Source organism: Phyllostomus discolor, chromosome 12 (genome assembly GCF_004126475.2).
Source record: "Phyllostomus discolor isolate MPI-MPIP mPhyDis1 chromosome 12, mPhyDis1.pri.v3, whole genome shotgun sequence".
Classification (NCBI taxonomy): domain Eukaryota; kingdom Metazoa; phylum Chordata; class Mammalia; order Chiroptera; family Phyllostomidae; genus Phyllostomus; species Phyllostomus discolor.
In genome coordinates, this window is record NC_040914.2 from 6,797,599 (window position 1) to 6,820,685 (window position 23,087).

At 44.0% G+C, this 23,087-nt stretch overlaps 1 protein-coding gene across 3 annotated transcripts in view; it reads left to right on the forward strand.

Annotated features, from left to right (window-relative positions):
- The window catches only part of SAMD4B (sterile alpha motif domain containing 4B), a 42,946-nt gene that overhangs the window by 3,064 nt on the left and 16,795 nt on the right, over window positions 1–23,087 (forward strand). For 2 of the 3 annotated variants that reach the window (XM_036011818.1, XM_028529589.2), the window contains exons 2-3: window positions 10,323–10,725; window positions 22,272–22,742. In XM_036011818.1, coding sequence (XP_035867711.1) covers window positions 10,530–10,725; window positions 22,272–22,742 — 667 coding nt within the window. In that variant the 5' untranslated portion in view covers window positions 10,323–10,529. The remainder of the gene's footprint in view (window positions 1–10,322; window positions 10,726–22,271; window positions 22,743–23,087) is intronic. The other variant, XM_036011819.1, reaches the window with a different exon arrangement.

Consider the following 23,087-nt stretch of genomic DNA (forward strand, 5'->3'; position numbering starts at 1 on the left):
ATTCTGGATGTGTCTTATACCTCTCTTAAAACTGCAAAGTGGGATCTGCCCTCTGTATGTTATTGGGAATCATTGGATCATTGGCAGTTCTTCTTGTGTTTGGCTAGAAATCTCCAAGTTTCTCAGATCTCACTCCCCACTCAGGTTCAACATATCACACCTTGTTTCCATCTCCCTCTCTTCTCTCTACCCAGCCCCTTTTACCTGTTCTCCAAGGAGATGTTGTGTGCCTCAGCTGCTCATATCGGTGGGACTTTTCTTTGTATTTCCTCCTGATTCCAAGCTACCCCAAGTCCTATTCCTGTTGACTTGCCTCATCCCATCCTGCTTGGCTTCTCAGCCCTCCATAGGACTCTCAGCTTTCTTTAAGGGATTCTGCTTCTTTCTGGGATCAAGAAGAGGAAACAGAGATCACAGTGTAAACACTGGGGCCTACCTTCAGGGAGCTCTCAATACAGTAAAGAAGGTTGGACAGGTACACAGTGCAGAACATGAGGTACAAATTTTATGTTGTAGAAATTCAACAGTGAGAGAAGGAGCACTTCATACTTCATAGAAAAGAGGTATTTGGGCTGGATGGTGTTCCACCGGAGTTCAGACAATGCTGAGTAGCCTTTCAGGCAGAGGAAACAGCTTATGCAAAGGGTTGAAGACAAGCAAGTATTCTCATCTTTCACCCATGGCATCTCTTCTCTTCTCCTAAAGAATAAAGATAAAGGGAAAGAGATCTTTCATCTGCATTGTATTTGCTAGCTGCACTTTAGTGACCCAAAGAGTAATATTAATGACTACTATTTATTGAATTATTATTATTTGCCAGTCACTGTTTAAGTGTTTTGCATGTATTATCTCATATTCACAGGACCTACAAGGTAGGTAAACTACAATTATCCTCATTTTGTAAAGGATGAAATTGAGAACAGATAGCACAAATAGAGCTCTCTGGTCCCTGTCTGTCCCAAGATCATAGTGTCTGAAGTCAGAGAGTTAGATTTTCTGTTCTGATCGGGTTGGGAGCAATGGGGCATTGTAATGTAGTACTTAAGTATGCAGACTTTGGAGCCAGGCAGGATTTGCATCCGGCATGTCACCAGTTTTGTGACCTAGGACAAATTACTTAACTTCGATGGACCTCATTTTTTATAGATAAAAAAGGAAGATAATAATAATATCCTACTTCATAGAATAATTATAAGATTAAGTAAGTTAATACATATAAAGAGTACTTAGAACAATGCCCTGCACATAAGTTCTAAGTGTTAGCAAAAAAACAAAGCTCTTATTAGCAAGGATTCTAAAGACAGAAGTGGTAGAACCTTAGCTCAAACTAGTTTAATCAGAAGAATTAGCCCTGGCTGGTGTGGCTCAGTGGGTTGAGTGTTTGCCTGCGAACTGAAAGGTTGCTGGTTCAATTCCTGGTCAGGACACAGCCTGGGTTGTGGGTCAGGACCCCATTTAGGGATGTATGCGAGGCAACCAATCAATGTTTCTCTTTCGCACATAGATATTTCTCTCCCCCTCTTTCTCCCTCCCTCTCCTCTCTCTAAAAAAATAAATAAAATCTTTAAAAAGAGAGAGAATTAATTGATTCATGTTACTGAAAAATCTAGAGCTAGAGTGGCTTCAGAACTAGCTGCATCCAGTTTAAACAATGCAGTGATCTCTCCCTGTTTCTCCACTGACTTAGCTTCATCCTCTGTGGGTTTCTGCTTTGTGATGAAAAAGATGGCCCTCAGCAACCCCAGGCTGAAATCCTACCTCTTAGCAGTCTCAGTGGAAAGGGGAATCTTTCCTGAGAGCCCCAGTTTGAAAAGGTTTTCCCTGAAAAAAAAATGTGAGATGATGACAGAGATCCTTAGTGACATGTTTTAGGCTTTTTACCCTGGAAGTATTTCTCCTGCTGAGCCAGATACAACTGATGACCTTCCTTAGCATTGATGATAGTCCCTCTCCTTATTGTTTCCCTAGCTCTGATCTGATTGTTTTGATTTAGAGAGAGTATATGGCTAGTCTGACCCAGTCACACTTTCCTCTGGGATCTCCCTGGGAAAGATAGGAATGAGATGACTGGCTTGATTTGGTGGTATCCTCAAGGCACAGGAATCCAGCAGTACTGGTGTTCGGTTTCCTACAGTCAGCTTTGGGTTTCCGGGCCCAGAACTTTGGAATATAGTTAAGTAATGAGTAGAGTTTGTTTTGTTTTGTTTTGGTGTAAAATTTTTTAATACAGTCAGGTTGAGGGCAAGTCACAGAATAGCAGTATATAGAGTATGCAAGTCTTAAATGTCTCTAGCAGTTAAACAACTTACAGAGATACTTTTCTAGGTACTGGAGATACCATAGTAAATGCAAAAGTCAAGTTCTTGAATCTCATAAATCTTATATTCTGATGAGGGAGAAAATATATAAACAAATAAAATCAGATAGTGATATGTGCTATGAAGGAATTAAAACAATGTGAAAGAGAGGGGAAGGATGGCCACTGTACACAAGGTGGTCAGAGTTGGCCTCTTTGAGGAGTGACAGGTGAGCCTGATTACCTGAAAAATGAGAAGGCCTCAGCTGTGGACAATCTGGTAGTGAGGCACCCTAACCCAAGCATTGTTACGTGTAGAGAAAGAACTGCTGCAAGGTGGGAAAATTTTTCAGAGATACTTACTGAGAATCTCTTAAGTTCCAGGTGCTATGCTGGGAGTTGAAAATGTAACAGTGAATAATACAGCCACAGTATTCCCTTCCCTCATGGGTCTTACAGTAAAGGTATTTCTGGAGGAGATGTGGCCTTTGAAGACCTTTTGATGATGATACTGGACCAAAGACTCCTTCCTACTGGGGAGATGAAGAAGTGTGGGGCACATATATACCTAGATCTGATTGATAAGAACAAACCAGCCATGTGATGATCTGGAGAAAAGCATTTCAGGTAGAGGAGTCAGCAAGTGCAAAGTTCTGAAATGTGTTCAAAGAATAGCAAGGAGGCCAGTGTGGCTGGAGTATAAGTAAAGCAAGAGGAGCAGAGGGGTTAGAGAGGTTGACAGAGGCTACATAAAAGGATTGGGAAACTATTGGAGGATTTTTAAAGCAAGACAGCGACATAATCCGATTCTTTTTCTTTTTAGAAAGTTCACTGGTTTCTGCAAGGAAAGTGGACAAAAATGGAAGCAAGAGGCAGGTTAGGAGGCAATACATTTATCCAAATGAGAAAGGATGGTGATGAGTATAGTGTTGGTAGTAAAAATGAAGAGAAGCTGATACATTTTAGGTATAGAGAAATCAGAACTTGATGATGGCAGTAAAGAAAGAGGAATCCAGAATGATGACAACAACTCTGAGAATATTTATGCCTCACAACTCTATGAGACTAGGTACTATTATTAAATACATTTTATATATGAGAGAACAAGTACAGTAGAGTGAAATCATTTGTCCAAATTAAGGCAGGTAATAAGTGGTAGGGTTATATTTCCAACCCAGGCAGTCTGGTCCCAGAGCCACCTGAGTTTTGGGAAGGAGAAAGGGAGAGCATGTTTAACCAACATTAAGAAAAAAAGAGTGATTAGCCCTGGCTGGTGTGGCTCAGTGGATTGAGTGCCTGCCTGCTAACCAGAGCAATTGCTGGTTCGATTCCCAATCTAGGGTACATGCCTGGGTTGCGGGCCAGATCCCCAGTATGGGGCGTGTTGGAGGCAACCAAACATTGATGTGTCTTGCCCTCTCTCCTTCTTTTCTACTCTCTAAAAATAAATAATTAAAATCTTTTTATAAAATTCCATAAAAATAATTATCAGGATGAGATGACTAGATCTTATGAGAGGAAGGAATCAAAAATGACTCGAGAAACACTGAGTTGTCTGCATAGAGGTGATAGTTGAATCTATAGGAGTTGATTACATTCCCAAGTGAAAGGATACATGTATTGAAAAGGGAAAGAAAGCCCTGGCCAGGTAACTCACTTGGTTAGAGAGTCATCCTGATACACCAAGGCTGTGGGTTTGATCTCCAGTCAGGGCACATACGAAAAAACAAGTAATATATGCATAAGTAAGTGGAACAACAAATTGATATGTCTGTCTGTCTTTCTGTCTCTTTTTCTCTCTCCCCCTTCTCTCTTTAAAATCAATAAATAAAAAAAAATTTTAAATGGGAAAGGGAGTCAGAGATAGAAATTTAGAGGGAATGGGCATACTTAGGGGCGGGAGGAATAAAAGAGATAGCAATACATTGTGGGGAAGCAGGACTGGGGGTAGGACACCAGCTTGTTCTCTACTTTGGGATTTCCTAAAGCTCTGCAGGCTGTGTTATCTTCCGGGAGGCCTTGCCTGGCTTCTAACTTCTTCCTTCTCCCTTTCTCAGAACCATTCATACAGAAGTTTCATTCTTGGGTTAGGCAATATCACATGTTTTATGTACATATTTCAGGAGTTTCTGAAAATACTGGTTGGTTTTTACACAAGAGAAGTTGGACTGCCTTGGCTTCTGACATTCTCCTGTTCTTAGATCAGGATAGTGAGTTAACCTTAGGTAAATAGTCTCTTACCTTATTCATGAAGTATGAGTTACACAAAGGCCTAGGTGGGTGCTGTAGAAGGGCTAGGAATGGGTAGGAAAGCTAATAGGAACTCCTCCTTTTATCTAGAGATGTTGGCATTAAAGGATGTACCCCTTCAACCCAACTTTCTATAGCATTATTCTCAGGAACAATCAAGAATTCCAAAGCTAGCTTGCCTGGCCTTGAAAATCTCAGTTTAGATGTGTGTGCATCCTTGGATAAGTGACTTGACCTTCTATGAGCCAGTTTTTCCATCTGTAGATATTATATACATATATATGAGATATAGAATATATAGTTTTAGATCAAATGAGCTCTTCCACTAAAAGCTGTTAGCATAGGGTCTGGGACCTGATACTTAATGTATAGTATATTGAAGATATGCTAAGCATCATGCTAGGCATTTTTCTATACATTGTTTCATTTCATTCTTACAAGATTTACTGAGGAAGAAACTGAGTTACCCTCTGGGTCAACATAGCAAGTAAGTATCAGCTGGAGAGCCCCGATTTCAGTCAGGTCTGGCAGACTCCATGGTGCTACTCTGAATGTGGAGAGTTGACTTCCAAAGGTGCCTCCTGTTTGTGGCCAGCTTCTTACTCTTCCAGGCCAAGGAAGGAGCCTAGTGGGCATTTTTTCCTGGAACCTCTTAGGCAATTTTTGGCTCCATTTCCCACCCTCCACAGTTGGTAGATGCTTCCCAAGAAGGTTACTTAGTTTCTCAGAGACCAAATATGCCAGCAGTATTGTTGAGCTTTTTGAGACACTCTGCTGTAGGGGTTCCACTCTCATGTCCTCAAAGGCAGGGAGTCATTTTTGGTGACATGAAGACAAAGACCAGAGCAGTGGTGAATTGTCTTCTATGGGAGGAGTCACGGCTTTCTCAACTTTAAGTGATAGAAACACAACTCAGACTGGCCAAAAAAAAGTTTATTGGTCCATGTAACTGAAACATTTTCATGGTGGGGAGGGGCTTCAGGCTTGCTGTTTCCAGGTCTTCAAGTGTGAGCAGGTCTCCATTTTTTTTCACCTAATAATTTGTTGACTCTGCCTTCATCTCTGCTGGCTTCATTCAAAGGTAGGCTGTCACTGAGAGGTAGCAGAAGTGGCAGTCAGTAACATTAGAAGATGTGTAATCTGAGCAACCCTAAGCAAGAACTTATTTCCCCCAGTAGTTCCAGCAAAAGTTGAGGGAGGACTTTCCTTGTCTCAGCCTTACTCTATGTCTACTCCTCTATTCAAGAAAGGCAGTTAATTCTCCGAAGGAAACTTGAAGGGTTGGTACTAGAAGGTGAGAATGGATATTTGGCAGTCAAATCCACCAAAATCTACCACAGTAAGATGCCTCAGAATAGTCGGTGTGATGCCTCTTCCCCAGCCCATCTCACCAGCCAGGTCTTCCTTTCTCACTGTAACTGGCTCTTTGATGGAAGAAGGCCATTCAGTCCTTTGCAGTTATTCATCCAGACCAAACACCCAGCATCTTTCTGTCCAGAGCATAAGAACCCTTCCTTCAGGTCTGGTTTTTACTTCTTTTAACAATACAGTCTTAAAACTGACTGTTAACCTAAAGCCCCAGTGTTTGCTGAGGACTGTCTGGCCTATCCCTAGGCACTAGATCCGTTTTTTCAGCCATGTTTCCTGAACAGTGAGGGTGGCTTGAAAGTGTGAACCAGAGAGGTGCGAGGGAGGGTTAATTATACTTCTGGTCTTTTCCCAGTAGATGTCTATCTAGTTAAAGGACCACAGGCCACAGGCTTTGTTAGTTCTGTATAGTGGCTATTTTAATGTGGATTAATTTCCAACATTTAAAAAAGGGGGATTTTTAAAAAATAAAAATAGAAGCCCTGGCTGGCGTAGCTCAGTGGATTGAGCGCGGGCTGTGAACCAAAGTGTCGCAGGTTCGATTCCCAGTCAGGGTACATGCCTGGGTTGCAGACCATGACTCCCAGCAACCTCACATTGATGTGTGTCTGTCTGTCTGTCTGTCTCTCTCTCTCCCCCTCCCTCCCTTCCCTGTCTAAAAATAAATAAATAAAATCTTTAAAAAAAATAAAAATGGGAGTCTTACTTAAATTTCTAGATTTCTGTCTCCTCTTTAAAGAAAAAAAAATCTTAAAACCTAACAGCACTAGAGCTACATTCCCACGTGGCAACAGTTGATTAGAGCTAAATTGTGACTTCTCCCTTTAGACAGGGTATGTGGTTTCTAGCTCATCATAATCTTCACCAGCCTGCTATTTAAAACCTGGCCTTGTAAAGCATCATGTTTGAGACCCTGCTCTGTCCCAAGACTTTCTGTTAGCATTTGACTTGGGGAAACAATCTGGATTAATGTTTAGTCAACAGTTTATTTGGGGGAGACATTGCTGTTGCTTAGGAAAAGTAACAACTTAATAAAAGAGTTTATGGAAAAGAGTGTAAACAACTTTGGTCTGTTTGCGGGTTTGGTCATCCTTTGCAGTAAATGCTGTTGGCATATCAAGCCTCCCGTCACAGATGTTCCCTCTGAAATAGTAACATGTCCTTCTATCTTACCAGTTGCCACCCAGTGAAGGAATCCTTCCCACTCACAAGGGATGTTCTTTCAGCCTTCACTTGACCACTTCCAGCAGCCAGAGAGCTTATTACTTCCTCACATGGCAGCCAGTTTCATTCTTGGACAGATACATTATTTAAAAATTTTGCCTTATGTTAAGGCTGCTGCTATCTCCTTGGGACTAAAAGCCACAAAATGCTTGGGTAGGGAGGCTTGTGAGCTACTACTTACCCATCCTGCATCCAGGGCAAACATTGATAATCAGTCGTACTACTCTTTCTCAGTGAGCCAGAAAGTAGAATCTATCCTTAAATATTTTTTTTAATTCCTCTAAAATTTATAGATGTGTTCACTTGTAACTGTGAAGTAGTACAAAATTATGTAAAGAGTATTAGTAATTGCTCCTTCTCTCCAAGGTGAACAGCCCTAGGGTATATCCTTTATACATTTCACTATATACACATATACATATGTGTAAATATATTCAGATGTAAAATATATTATGGTTTTTGTACATGACTTTTTTTCTTCTTACAAAAATGACATCACACTGTACATATTACTGTGCAGCTTATGGACATCCTCCAGGTCAGTAAAGATCAAATACTATATAGAGATTAAGGTGTTTTTTTAAAATTCTAACAGGATCAAGCATGTTTTTAATGGCTAAATAATAGCCCATTCTTTGAGATGTGCCCCTGTTTATTAATTATTCACCATTGCTTCATGTCTCCAGGATCCTTCTCACCACAGTACTTCAGGCTGCCACTACCAAGTCAGTTGGAATTAGCCTGAGAAATAAAACCCATTTTTCATGTGCAATCTAATCTAACCACTTATCTCACACATTCTAGAGAAGAGAAGCAGACCAACTCAAAGATTAGGGTGAATCCACGGTTGGGGCAAAGTAGAACTGAATTTTCTTGACTTTCAACATTTCCCATGTCGCCTCTCATGTAGAGCTGTCTGTCCAGGTTCTTCTCTGGAGTAACTAAATAAATCTAATTCCTCTTCTGTGTGATACTCCTTCAGATAGTCAAGGTCAAAGTCAGTTACACGATTGCTCCTGAGTCTTCTGTTCCCCAGAAGAAATTTCTTCAATGCCTTCAAATTTTTCTCTTAAGATTTTCAAATCCTCCCAGCCAGGGTACATTCCTGGGTTGCAGGCCATAACCCCCCAGCAACCGCACATTGATATTTCTCTCTCTCCCTCCCTCCCTCCCTCCCTCCCTCTCCTCTCTAAAAATAAATAAATAAAATCTTAAAAAAAAAAGATTTTCAAATCCCTTTGCCATCCTGTGGTCCATTTCTTCTGTCTTCTCCCCCAGGGCTGTAGAAATCCCAAGTGTGACTTTCATGCTCACCTTTTTTATTCATTCATTCATGAACATACATAATAGCACCTTCTGTGTGCCTGTCATTGTTCTGAACACTGACTGGCTTGTATTCTGGTGGGAAGAGAAAAACAACAAACAGAAATAAGTGATATTTGAAGGTGTTGAACTAGATAGAAATGGAATACCGTTAATATAATAGAGTGACTAAGAGTGAGACTCCTTAGATTGGTCAGGGAAGATCTCCCCAAGGAATTGACATGGAGCTAAGGCCTAAGTGGCAAGTAGGAGCTAGCCATAGATAGATATGGGGGAAGAGGATTCCATTAAATAACAAAGGACTTGGTACAAGATGAGGTTAGGGAGGCCACAGGAATGTTGCAGGGTCCTGTAGGACAAGATAAGTTCAGGTTTAATGTAGATTTTATTTAAGTGCAATGGGAAGTCATTGGAGGATTTTAAGCCAGGGAGGCAGCATTTGATTTCCCTTTTAAAAAGATTTCTGGAAGGCCTATTTAACTTGGAGCAAGGTTTCATTTTTCCTCCACACTCGCTTCCTATATCCAAAGGGACTGATAGCCAAGCCGGTTTACTCTGTTCAGGTGTCCCCACAGGGGCTCGGTGAGGTTAGTCACAGCCACTGTCAGGTGCACCTCACGGCCCTCCTCAGCAGGAGCATGGAATTTCAAGGAGATAGTGCCTCCCTAAGACCTGAGGTTCAGTGGATCTTTGTATGGAGTTCTCAGTCCTCTTGGCAGCAAGAGGAGGACAGAGCTGAATGTGTTATGGGGATGGAGCCAAGGGCACTGGTTGCAGGAAAGACACACAGGAAATGTGATTGGAGACCTAGAGCTGGAGGCACTTAGCAAAAGGTTTTAGAGTAGTGTCCAGAAACCAATCAACTGAAGAACAGGCCTGTTGTCTGCCCAGTTGACATAGCTTCTCTGTAGTTCCTGCAAAAGAAGAATTTGGGCACTTTTCTTGCTTGAGAGTTTTTGACTTCTAATATGTCCCCCTTGTCCTCAGGCTGGCATTCTCTTGGCTCTTAGGTGTCTCTAGATTACAACCTTGGATCTCTGGGAGCCAAGGAGACTTCTCAACCTTGACTTGGGTCAAGATTAGTCTTCAGAGGAATGAAGAAGAGGACTGGGAGAGATTCACCTCAGTAGAGATTGATGGGATCTTAGACATTATATCTGCACCTTTTCTAGAGTGGGTGAGCTAGATTGGAGGAGGTGAGATCCCTCCAGCCTATTGGAGATCCCTGAAAAGGTCTCTGTCCACACACTTACCCTTAGGCACCCAGACAATTACTGATCAGATAGCTATCCACATACCTTGAGATCTCTGCTGGGGTTACCACCTCATCACCCACCCACATTAGCTTTGTGAGTCTTAGCTTGAAATGATATGAAAAGTCCATAGGGTCTTTTTAGCAGGTGATCAGTCACTTTGTTCAGCTCTCAGAGGAGGTAGCCAGAGACCACTAAGGTCAGGGCATGTGCTTGGGGTCATATGCCTGCTTAGTCAAGTAACCTGGGGCCAGGTTTCCATTCATTCAGATCTTTTCCTATAATGTGCAGCCTCTCCTATTTCCCATTTCTGGAAAACCTTACCAACCTACTCTCTGCCTTAAATTCATATCTCTTGACCCTATTATAGGCAGGCCTGAGGAGCAGCATCTTTTCCTTTGTCTAGTGTAGGTCTCTCTCTGAATCTGGAGATTGGAGGGCAAGTTGGTTTAGTATCTGGTGTTGGCTTCACCTTTCTCCTGGGAGCTCTGCAGAGCGGTGCAGAGTGAATATCCTGAAAGAGGAAGACATGAGGTCTCTTTACCCCCTCAGTACCAGGTCAGTTTTAGCCCCTTCATTCTATCTGACCCCCTTGCTTCCTTTTTCAGGAGCCTGGAGAGGCGTGGCTGGACCAAGACCTCCCCCGATGTGAGCAGGTTTCGTCCTCTGCCCACCACTTGTTGCCACCACGCCAGGGACCATCCTCAAGCCCTGGCCTTCAGGGAAGAGGTAACAGGAGCCCAGAGTCGAGACCATGTGACGGCGCTGGCCCTTGCCACCGCCGTCCCCCCCACCCTGGCCCCAGGCCTGGCACCATGATGTTCCGAGACCAGGTGGGCATCCTCGCTGGCTGGTTCAAGGGCTGGAATGAGTGTGAGCAGACAGTGGCCCTGTTGTCGCTTCTGAAGCGGGTCACCCGCACCCAGGCCCGCTTCCTGCAGCTCTGCCTGGAGCACTCCCTGGCGGACTGCAATGACATCCACCTGCTGGAGTCAGAGGCCAACAGTGCTGGTGAGTCTCCACCCCCAGAGGTGGGAGCAGGAGGGAGACTTGGAAGAGGAACACATGTCAGATGGCTGAGGAGGCCTACCCAACAATGGTGCTAAGAAATGTGGGCTCTAGACTTGGGGAGTCCCTGAGGAACTGTCCCTGACCTCCCAAGTTATCATTATGGGTCTCCTGGGGCTTTGTTGCCAGATATCCTCAGGCATGGAATGAGGGACTCCTGTGGGAGGGCAGTACAAACTGGAAACTACCCATAGCAAAGGACGGATCACGTAGGGTAGCTTCTCTGAGCAGCTCAAAGGAACAGACTAGTCATTACTTGTGAAAGGGGGATTGCAGGTGAGCATTAATTCATTTCTTAAGCTTCAGGAAATTAGAGCTAGGAAGGTATTTTAGAATTGTTTCAAATTTATAAGTTATCTTATACTATCCTTAATACCTGAAAGATAAGTTGGACTTAAAGCATAAATAGCTTCAAGAAAGTTTTGAATTTAGGTATAGTTCATATCAGTTCCCTTAACACTCAGTAGAGAGGGGCTTTGTGTCTCATGAGGTTGGCATTGGGATGGATAAGCCAGATTTCTCTAGAACCTCTCCCTAGGGCCCTGGGCAGGAAAAGGAGTCAGGCCAGAGAACCATCTCAAGAGGCTCTGCTGATGCCATTCTGGCCTTCTGGGTACCCACGGGCCTGAATGGAGGGCTGTTGTCCTTGGTGACAAGTAGGAGATACAGAGGCCAGTAAAGAGATAGAGTTGTGTGCACCTGAAAGCTAGCTGGAGAGAGGGACCCCATGTAAAGTATGTTTAGACACTTTCTTTCCCATATTAGTAGTTCACACTGAGCTCTTGCAGCAAGCCAGATACGGGCTTTACTTGTATAATAACTTTGAAAGCAGTGTTCTTTGGTGGCTGTAGAGTCAGACTGTCTAGGTTTAGATCCCAGTTCCATCACTTGCCATGTAACCAAGTAACATAACCTTTCTGAGCCTTGGTTTTCTCTTCTTTAAACTCAAGATGATATTTGCGCTTACCTTCTAGGGTGATTGTGAGCTCTAAGACTAGTGCCTGGCATGTAGTAAACACTCCATAAATGTCACCTTGTTGTTTTTATTGGCACTAACTCATTTAGTCCTCACAACAACCCCATGAGATAGATATTATCATTATTCCCATTATATAGATGAGGAAATCAAGTGCTGCTAGAATTGGGATTTGGGGAGCCACAGAGCTGCCTGGCTTTTCTCATCTCCCCAGGCCCACTTGCCTTAGAAACAGTCACCTTTATTTTACCCAATTTTCAGGTACAAGTCACAGAAGCTCCATGGTTGTAGGAGAAGACAGTTCCTCAAGCCAGGAGTCACACCAGCTTAAGTCCCATTCTGGTGGACAGTGAATAGCAATATCCCAGTTTGGCTGCAGCAGGCCCAGAATTTAGCCATTTGATACCCAATCTGCCCTCTCCACCAGGGAGAACTCCCCTGTGCTCCAACGGTGGGAGCAGGGGTTCAGTGGTTGTAATATGGCTCTGTCCCAGAGTGGGGGTTCCTTTGGGGCAGGTCTTACACCGCTTTGTCGCATATCTTCACCACCCCATCTTGAGCCGGCAGTTGGATGAGCATTGGGTGCCACTCTTGGCTATATATCAGATTCACCATAGTGAGTACTACTGTTTATTTATTAGAGCATTTTAGTTTTTGCTTTTGTTTTCAAAATTCATAGTAAAATCGAACTATATGAAAGGTGAAAAGTCAAGTCTCCCTTCCAGACCTCCATGTTTCCAATTTGTGTGTATTCTGTGAGATATCCTGTGCAAGTATGAGCACAGCAATATTCTACCTCCAGCTTTTTCATTGTTTTGATTATTTTAACACATAGAACACTATGCATATTAACCAGTTTGCTTTTTTCCCCACTTAACAATATAATGAAAAGCATTCTATATTTAACACAGGAATGTATACCTCGTTGTTATTCATGGCAGCTTGGTAGTAAGAATAGGAAATATTTATGGAGCCCTACCTGTGTATCAAACAGTGCATTACCTTGTTATTCATTTACATCTCTGTGATGTAGGTCTTAACTATTTCCTCGTTTTACAGATGAGCAGACTGAGGTCTGGAAAAATTTAGTGACTTGCCCAGAGTCATACTACTAGTCAGAGGTGGAGTTGGAATTTGACTTTAGAGCTCTACTGAACGCAATTACTCTTTGGTCTTACTCTTATAAACTGTGCTATTATAATGAGTACCCTTTAAGCATCTCTAGGATAAATTCCTAGAATTCTGTGGGACTTCTAAGTTTGAAGTTATGTTCGTTTACAATATTGTTGTTGCCCTCGAAGGACATGGTACACTTTATACAAAGAACCTGAGGCCCATCCAAGCCAGTTTGCATTGATATGTCAGAGGTAATGCCTAACTAGGAATGAGAATTGCTGCAGAATGACTGGACTAATGAATGGATATATGATCAAGATTTTATCCTCAGTCCCATGTCAGATGGTGAGAATGTAACAAGCTGATACTAAGGTGAATGGAAATGTAGGGAAAACTGAGGATGAGAAAAGAGAGGGAGGGCCATGGTGTGTTCCAGAGTTAGCAGGAAGCCTAACAGGATTAGAGTAAAGCATGACTAGAGAGAAATTCGGTAGGGTCTTGAATGCCTCATTCCTAAGAGGTAAATTTTGTAGGGCCTTGAATACTGCTTTCCTAAAAGATGTGGGGGTTCCAAGACTAAGGAGGTCTTTATCTCCTAACTCTCTCCCACCCTTAGATAGAATAGCCACCCTGCTTTGTTTGTGAAGGAAGGAACTACTTCCTAAGCCTAGGAGGGGCTTGCCTCGTGAAAAGAGCTGTGTGTATCCTTTGTTATTTCTTCTCTGCTCATATGGCCTTCCCACTCCTTTGTGTTTCCCAAACTTATATCATTGACAGAATCACCTGATAGGGGAGGAGGTGACTTAAAATTCAGATTCCTGGGCTCTTTACCCAGACCCACTAAATTCGAATCCTGAGGGGATGGGCCTGGGAACGAGTACTCAGGTTCTTTTGCTGACCAGGCAGTTTGAAAGATGAAGCCCTGCTGGATGATTCATTTGTCTTGGAACACCCCAGAGTTCCAGATCCAGCTCTTCCACTTACAACTCTTGAGACCTGGGCCAGCCCCACCCTCTTGGGCCTGAGGATCACATCTGAACAGTGAAGAGGTTGTTGTAGATACTCTTCCAGTACCTTATGGGCTCTGAAAGAATGTGCCAAAGAAGGCAGAGTTGCAGCTCTACATATTTGTTTGGGAGCCCAGACATTCTTCTAAAGCAAGGGTTCTTAATATTTTATCAGATGGACCCTCAGAGAATCTGTCCCTCCTCCCCACTGAGATGCACACCTTTGCCACAAACTAAATCTTGACTTTAGTCAGTCCACCAGTCCCCCGATAAAAGCTGCCTATTACAGAGTCTAAGTTCTTCAGCTTCAGATTCCTTCAGGCCAGGAGCGCTGAACAGTGAAGGAGGTCCTCTGCATTTTTCTGGGTTTATATTCCATGTCTCACTGCCTCCCCCACCAACCCTGCTACTTCCTCCAGTTCTCCCAGGGAGACCCTGGATTCAGGGTTGGGTTTGGATCAGAGCTGCCGACCTGCCCATCTCCTAGGGAAAGGTGGGGAATGCAGAAGGTTTGATTTAGGCAAGTGGGTCCTAACTCTGGCTTCATGTCAGAATCACCCAGGCTTTTTATCAAATGACCCAGAGGCCTGGGTCTTCGCCCCAGAGATTCTGATGTTTTTTAACCTCCCTAGTTGGCTTTTGTGTGCATCCAGTGAAGACTCCCTTGTCTTGACACTGATGCTGATTCTGGGTGGACCTAGAAAGGTGATGAGGGTACTGTTGTATGACCTGTGGGGGCAGTCTCTTCCTCTCCAGCAACTGGAAAGCCCCTCAGCTCAGGCAGCCAGCATTGGTTTCATGGAAGGAGAATCCAAACAGGCAGGAAGAAGCCCCAGGTTTTCCCTTGTTGTCATCTGTGTTCCTTCTCCCAGTGCTGTCTTCCTTTCCTATTTGGAGTTATAACAGTGATCCTATCTCTCTTTTTCCCTGATGCTGACTTGGACCAGAAGGGTGGGACCAGGGAAGCTGAAATCCCCTTCCCTTCCTGGTATTATAGCTTCCTGGGTCACATTTCCTGCACTTCTTTCCTCTTCCTGTCCTCTGAGTCAGAGTCCCCATATCCATCAGGTTTAAGCCCCTCCCTCTCTGGCTCACTGAATCTGGGTCGAGAAACTGAGATGGGAGGGCATTGCTGAGTGAGTCACGAGAGCTCAACTCTGATTACTCTACCCTCCCCTTTCAAACTCTACTGATACAGTTCATCAAACAAAAATGTGAGCCCCTGTCCTGGCCCGCATGTTTGTGTGAGCAGGAATGATGCAGAGAAGGGAATGTTGGAGCCAAATCCCAGCCTCTCTAACTGGTGCCCGAGGCTGCCATAATTATTGCAGCAGCCCAGCACATAAAAATGGGTTTGTCCTTATGGCAATCTCCAAGATATATTTGGTTCCTGTGATTTGCCAGGACCCAGGGTCATGACCTACTTAGCTCTGGTCACCTGGCCAAAAGGGCACTCGTATGCAGTCTCCCTAATCTTGCAGTTTAGTGAGGAGTTGGCATCATGACATTCCTCAGTTCCCACCCCCATCTGCCCAACTCCAGAATTTCATCATTGCTTATTGTGCTTCTAACTCTGAAGAACCAGAGACATGTGTGTTTGGGTAAATAACTGCATAAAATTTCCCCACCCCTTGGGGAATTTTAAGGGGGAGGCTCAGATATGCCCTTCTATGTGAACTGCTCCTCTCAGTCCCAGAACAGCATGGGCTGTAGATCTTCAACCAGGACCAGCAGTAACAGTTAAAATATTTGGAACACTTTACACATGTTAGGTGCTGGGCACAGTTGTCTCATTGAATTTTTACTATATTCCTATCATGAAGGGTCTTCTATTACTCCCATCGCACAGAAAAGGAGACTAAGGCTCAGAGAGGTTAAAGGACTGGCCTACAATTGTGTTGACCTAGGTCATGGAGGCAAAGCTGGATTTTTCTAATCTAGGCAAGTTTGCCTGTTTGACTTGTGCTCTTAGTGTACTCTGCAAAAACACAAGCCAGGGTAATCTGAGGTCAGGGGATCCTAGAGGGTACCACATAGACACCACTACCTTCCAGGGAACCATCTGGGTCCAATTGTGCAGGTATCCATTGGGCTCCTGCTGTGCCTCAATTCTGAGCCAGGCTTTACTCATCTGGGCAGGAAACTAGAAGTTCCATCCCCATCCGTCATCTGCAGCCCCAGCTGAGCTTACTACCCCAAGGGGCCTGAGGCTGCGCAAATTCCTTGGACCAGTTCCAGTGCTCACTGATGCTTACAGTCATGGGAGGCCCACCCTCCCCAGCACATTGCTGCACAGATACATGAACACACATTCCCTAGAGTCAGCCTCCATTTATCCAAAACCACTTTCCCCTTTCTCCACAGTAAAACAAGGTCCTTCATTGAGCCCAACCCTTGGGGCTGTTCTGTCACGTCCCCTGGCAGTACCAGAGGAGAATCTGTGTCCCTCAGCCTTGGGGTCCTGGCAGTACCCGGAGTGGGGGAGGGACTAGACAAGGCTTCTCTCTGTCCCAGATGCTTCTGGCTACCCTGAAGGCCTAAATGGCAGCAACTGAGAACATCAGGATAGGGCTAAAAGGATAGGCTGACTGTTGGAGAAGGGAGAAAAACACCAATCTTTGAGTCACACATTAAGCGCTCACTCACTATGGGCAGACTGTCAGGTGCTTTCCATGCATTGTCTCCCTAAATTCTCTCAGCAGCCCTATAATCCCTCTTTTGCAGAGGAGGACGCATATTGCCCCTGCAGCTGCATGACACAGCCTGGATGCGAGTCCTTGATTTTCTATCCCTAATCTTAATCACTCTATTCTTCCTCTTATCAAGAACTAAAAACTCAGGGACTAAGTGAGGGAAACGGGATGTCAGGAAATTTCTTCCCATGTGATCCAGTGCCAGATGGAAGTGGGAGGGTAGGAAAGGTGAAGGCTTCCTAAAGTCAGGAAGGCCTATCTCACCTTAGGAAGATCTTTAGATATGGAGGTGATCCAAGAGAAAGCTTTGTGGTCATGGAAGCTGGTTCAAGAGAAGAGACAGATGGAGATGAGGTTTCCTAGCTTTGAGTGGCAGGTCCTAAAGGGACTCTGGAAAGCCAGGAACAGGGAAGGAGAAGAAGAGACCTGGCATTGAGAGATAGTAGAGGGTTATGGGTAAAGTTCCTCCCAATTCCAGAGGCAGACAGCCCTGGGTTTAAATCTTAGCTCTGTCACTTTGGAGAAGTAGCTTCATCTTTCCAAATCCCTCATCTACAAGATAGGGATGCTAAAACAGGGTTGGGGTGAGAATGAAAAACAATCATAGTGTCTAACACATAGTAAATGCTCAATTATTACTATTATTGTATAGTATGGTTGCCCCTCCCCCCATCTGTGGTTTTGCTTTCCATGGTTTCAGTTACCCACGGTCAAACACAGTCTAAAAATATCAAATGGAAAATTCCAGATAATCACTTATCAGCCTTTTGGCTAAGATTAAGTGAAAATTCCAGAAATAAACAATTTATAAGTTTTAAATTGTGTGCCATTTTTTATGTTATTGATTTGAGAGAGAAAGAGAAATTGATTTGCTGTTCCACTTATTTATTTATGCATTCACTGGTTGATTCTCATATGTGCCCTGACTGGGGATAGAACCCACAACCTTGACATATCAGGACAATGCTCTAACCAAGTGAGCTACCTGGCCAGGGCCAAACTGTATGGCATTCTGAGTAGCGTGATGAAATCTTACACCATCCTATTCCATCCCACCTGGGATGTGAATCATCCCTTCATCCAGCGTATCCATGTTGTATCCGCTACCCTCCCATTAATCACTTAGCAGCTATCCTCATTATCAGATTGGTTATCAGATGTTTTGAGAAAGACCATATTCACATAACTTTTATTGCAGCATATTGTTATGATTGTTCTCTTATTGTTGTTAATCTCTTACTATGCCTAATTTATAAATTAAACTTTATCATAGGTATATATGTATGGGGGGAAATAGTACATATAGGGTTCAGTACTATCTGCAGTTTCAGGCATCGCCTGGGGGTGTTGGAACATATTCCCATGGATCAGGTAGGGGGCTACTGTATTACTATTCTATTTTAGTCAGTACTGTGGGCATAGTGTGAACTGATGACTCGGAATAAATGGATCCCTGGGCACTTTTAACAGGGATTCTCTAGGAAGCTTGGAGCAGAGAGGCCCAGGCCAAGACAACATGCAGTTAAATATGGCCAGGAGTTGGGAGCTGTGTGTGAGTCATATTCATAGAGCTACCAATTTAAGCAGAATCAGCAGTTTATGTGAATTCCTAGCCATAGATTTCCAAGCAGGTCACTAAAAGAGAGATGCAAAAGGGTTTTTTATGCAAAGCTCTCAATGGCCAAGTGTCAGCCTGTAGTGTGGACAGAGGAGACCAGAGGTCCCTGGAATCTTAAGCCCTAAGGAAATTGTGTTGAGACACTGTCAGGTGCAGAGGGATCCAGATCAGGGCTCACTTGAAATCCAGATGCCTAGAATTCTGAGGCTCTCCTTATATACATGCCCATTTCCAACCTCTCTGTTTCCTGGGCCAGGAGTTGGTTTATGCCAACTGGATATTTAAAAGAAAGGAACCATGTGTGAGCCCTGACTGGTGTGGCTTGGTTGGGTGTCATCCCACAAAGTGAAAGGTCACAGGTTCAATTCCCGGTCAGGGCACATGTCTGGGTTGTGGGTTCAGTCCCAGACCGGGTATCTACAGGAGGCAACCAACGGATGTTTCTCTCTTACATCGATGTTTCTCTCCATCTCTTTCTCCCTCTCTTCTCTTTCTCTAAAAAAAAATAAATGAAGTATTTTTCTTTTTAGTAAAGATTTTAATTAATTTAAGCCCTGGCTGGCGTAGCTCAGTGGATTGAGTGCGGGCTGCGAACCAAAGTGTCGCAGGTTCGATGCCCAGTCAGGGCATATGCCTGGGTTGCAGGCCATGACCCCCAGCAACCGCACACACATTGATATTTCTCTCTCTCTCTCTCTCTCTCTCTCTCTCTCTCTCTCTCCCCCCCCCCTTCCCTCTCTAGAAATAAATAAATTAAATATTTTTTAAAAAAGAAATAAGTATTGTTAAAAAAGATTTTAATTTATTTTCAGAGAGAGGGGAAGGGAGGGAGAGAGACATCAGTGAGAAATATCAGTTGGCTGCCTTTCACATGCCCCCAACCAGGGACTTGGCCTGCAACCCAGGCATGTGCCCTGACTGGGAATCGAACCAGCAACCTTTTGCTTTTATTGTATTTTGGGGTTTTTGTTATTTTATTGATTATGCTATTACAGTTGTCCCATTTTTTCTTCCCTCTTTATCCCCCTCTGCCTTGCACCCTCCCTTCCAGCATTCCCCACTCCATCCTTAGTTCATATCCATGGGTTATACTTATAAGTTCTTTGGCTTCTCCATTTCCTGTACTATTCTTAACCTCTGCCTGTCTATTTTGTGCCTACCAATTGTACCTCTTATTCCTTGTACCTTTTACCCCCATACTCTCCCCACCCCACCTCTTTGATAACCTTCCATGTGACTTCCATTTCTGTGATTCTTTTCCTGTTCTAGTTGTTTGCTTAGTTTGTTTTTTGTTTTTTAGGTTCAGTGGTTGATAGTTGTGAGTTTGTTGTCATTTTACTGTTCATAGTTTTGATCTTCTTTTTCTGAGATAAATCCCTTTAACATTTCATATAACAAGGGCTTGGTGATGATGAACTCCTTTAACTTGACCACTTGAGCCCTTTATCTGCCCTTCCATCCTAACTGATAGCTTTCCTGGATAGAGTAATCTTGCATGTAGGTCCTTGTCTTTCCTGACTTTGAATACTTCTTTCCAGCCCCTTCTTGCCTGTAAGATTTCTTTTGAGAAATCAGCTGATAGTGGGAACTCCTTTGTATGTAACTGTCTCCTTTTCTCTTGCTGCTTTTAAGATTCTCTTTACCTTTAATCTTGGGTAATGTAATTATGATATGTCTTGATGTGTTTCTCCTTGGATCCAACTTCTTTGGGACTCTGAGCTTCCTGGACTGGCATGTCTAGTTCCTTCACCAGACTGGGGAAGTTTTCCTTCATTATTTTTTCAAATAAGTTTTCCATTTCTTCCTCTTCTCTTCTCCTTCTCGCACCCCTATGATTTGGATGTTGGAACATTTAAAGTTGTCCCAGAGGTTCTAAGCCTCTCCTGATTTTTTTTTTTTTGAAGTATTTTGTTTTCTTCATTCTGTACCATTTGAATGTTTATTTCTTCCTTTTCTTCCAAATTGTGAGTCCCAGTTTCCTTCCCTTCCCTGTTGGTTCCTTGTATATATTTTTTTAATTTATTTTTAGAGAGATGGAAAGGGAAGGAGAAAGAGGGAGAGAAACGTAATTGTGTGATTGCCTCTCATGCATCCCCTACTGGGGACTTGGTCCACAACCCAAGCATGTACCCTGACCAGGAATTGAACCAATGACCCTTTGATTCACAGGCTGGCACTTAGTCTACTGAGCCACACCAGGCAGAGCTAAAATCTTTAAAAATAAATAAATAAATAAATAAATGCAAGGAGCCATGGTAAGATATAATAACTGATGCTAGAAATAGCAGCTAATGTTTACTGAGGACTTACTGTGTGCTGTGGTCTCCCTTAATTCATAGCAGTTGTGCCAGGTAGGAATGATTCTGAGCCCCACTTTACAGATAAAGTAGAGCTCAGTGAAGGGGTCACATTTGCTCAGAGTCAAATGGTCGTTTAATAGGAGAGAAGAAACCTAAAGCCATGTCTCTGCCTTTTCTTTTTCATCACCTACTTCCTGGAGAGGAAACCTAGCTTCTTTGCCCCTTTCCAGGACCTTACTAATAGCCCAAAGCTCATCTCAGAACAGATTTGTTAGATGTTTGCAAATTGTTGCCTTGGCTGCCTCACTCAGTTGCCCAGGAGTGAGGGCAAAGTTGGCCCCAGTCCTTGATCATTATCTCTCTTCTCAACTATTGGTATTCTTTGTTACTTTTTTTTGCTTTGTCAGCATTACCCCCCATCCTCTACTGAGCTAGTTATGGAAGGAGTAACAGGTTTTCAAGGATGGGACATGTAACAGTTCCTCCAAAGCCTCCTGTATATAACCAGCCTGGGCCTTATTCTTAGAGAGCTCCCTTTTGGGTCAAGAGAGGAAACCTGGCTCATCTCCACAGGACAGACTCAGGCCCGCAGACTGTGGGATTGGAAGGAGATACCACCAGATCACTATGGCCTGGAGTAGCCAGGGGAGGCTCCCCAGAGGAAGGCAGGTTTCAGCAGTCATAAAAGACACAGGAGAAAGGAGATTGCTATAGGCTAAATCGTTGAATATTAGCCTGAGTGGAAGCTTAGATGAATATGGCATGGAGAGAGGCTCAGGGAAGATGGGGGTACCCTGAGCCGAGTCTTTACCTGGAGGAATAGGAGGTGGCGAATGCCCTGGAAATGATGGTGGTATTGGGGCTAGGACTTCGTGAACTTGAGTCTGTTGGTGCTGGTTACCACTGTAACCTCCTGGTCAGGAATATGATATCCTGGTGTTCTTTAGGAAGATATAGTTCATCTTGCTTTATGGGACAGGTTGAAAGGGGAAAATATGGAGGCATAGGGATCAGTTAAACAACAGTGAACATTTATTAAATATGTTCTATATGCCAGGGCACTTTCCATTCTTCATCAGTCCATTAAATCTCAAAGCAACACTGAACTGGGTACTGTAATTATATCCAAAATTTTTTAGGTGAGAAAATCAGTGCTAGTGAGGTTCAAGGTGACACACTCAAGGTCCAGCTGGTAAGTTGAAGGGATCATGTTATGTGATTCTAGACCCCAGGATATTATGCCATTTTAGACAGAGGGGAAGGGAGGGAGAAAGAGAGGGAGAGAAACATCAATGTGTGGCTGCCTCTCATGCGCCCTGCACTGGGGACCTGACCTGGTGCGCAACCCAGGTACATGCCCTGACCAGGAATCGAACTGGTGATCCTTTGATTCTTAGGCTCAATCCACTGAGCCACACCAGCCAGGGCAGGCAGGAGGCTGTTTTGATAGGGAAAGTGGGTAGGGGCTCTAAAGAAAAAGAATAAAAAGAGTAGGCCCTGGAGATAGCAGAAGGAACTCAGATCAGATTATAGTGTCAAGGTTGGCTCATGGGGAGCCACAGCAGGTTTTTGAAAATAGGAGTGAGGGAACCAGGAAAATTTACTCTGGAAGCAGAGTGAGTGTGTTTGACCTTACCTATGTAAGGATCAAGGTTGGGGGTCATGAAAAGAAAAGGCAGAAGAGCTTGGAGCTGAGGGAGCAGGCTATAGGCACTTCTCTTAGATTTATGGAGTTCACCACTTTGGCTCCCTTGACATTCTTTCTTGTCTCCTCCTCAGCCATCGTCAGCCAGTGGCAGCAGGAGTCCAAAGAGAAGGTGGTGTCTCTCCTACTCTCCCACCTGCCCCTGCTTCAGCCACGCAACACGGAGGCCAAGTCAGAGTACATGAGGCTGCTGCAGAAAGTGCTGGCCTACTCAATTGAGAGCAATGCCTTCATCGAGGAGAGCCGCCAGTTGCTCTCTTATGCCCTTATCCACCCAGCCACCACACTGGAGGACCGCAACTCCCTGGCCCTTTGGCTGAGCCACCTGGAAGAGCGGCTGGCTACTGGCTTCCGCACCCGGCCTGAGCCCACTTACCACTCGCGCCAGGGCTCAGATGAGTGGGGTGGGCCTGCAGAGCTAGGCCCTGGGGAGGCAGGGCCAGGCTGGCAAGACAAGCCGCCCCGAGAAAATGGACACGTGCCCTTTCATCCACCCAGCTCGGTGCCGCCAGTCATCAACAGTATTGGGAGCAATGCAAATGCAGGTGATGGTGTAGTGGGTCTCAGGAGGCCATGCATACTTAAAAAGGGACAGGCTGGGCTCTGTCTTTTCTTGCTTTGTAACCCTGGGCAAGTCACATAACCTCTCTGGGTCTCACCCTATGAGGCAATGCAGAGGTAGTGAACGGGCATTCCCAGAGTCATATCTGACCTATAGACATGTTTTATTGAGTCCAGACTCAACAACACTTTGGTTTTGATTATTTTTTAAAATAAATTTGGTAATAGAAGGAATCAGGAATTTTCCCCTAAAGATCCACATTTTAGCTTCTCTTAAAAAGTCAAAAGCTATGGCAGCTCAAGGCCTGTATTTCTGGTAGCAACAGTAA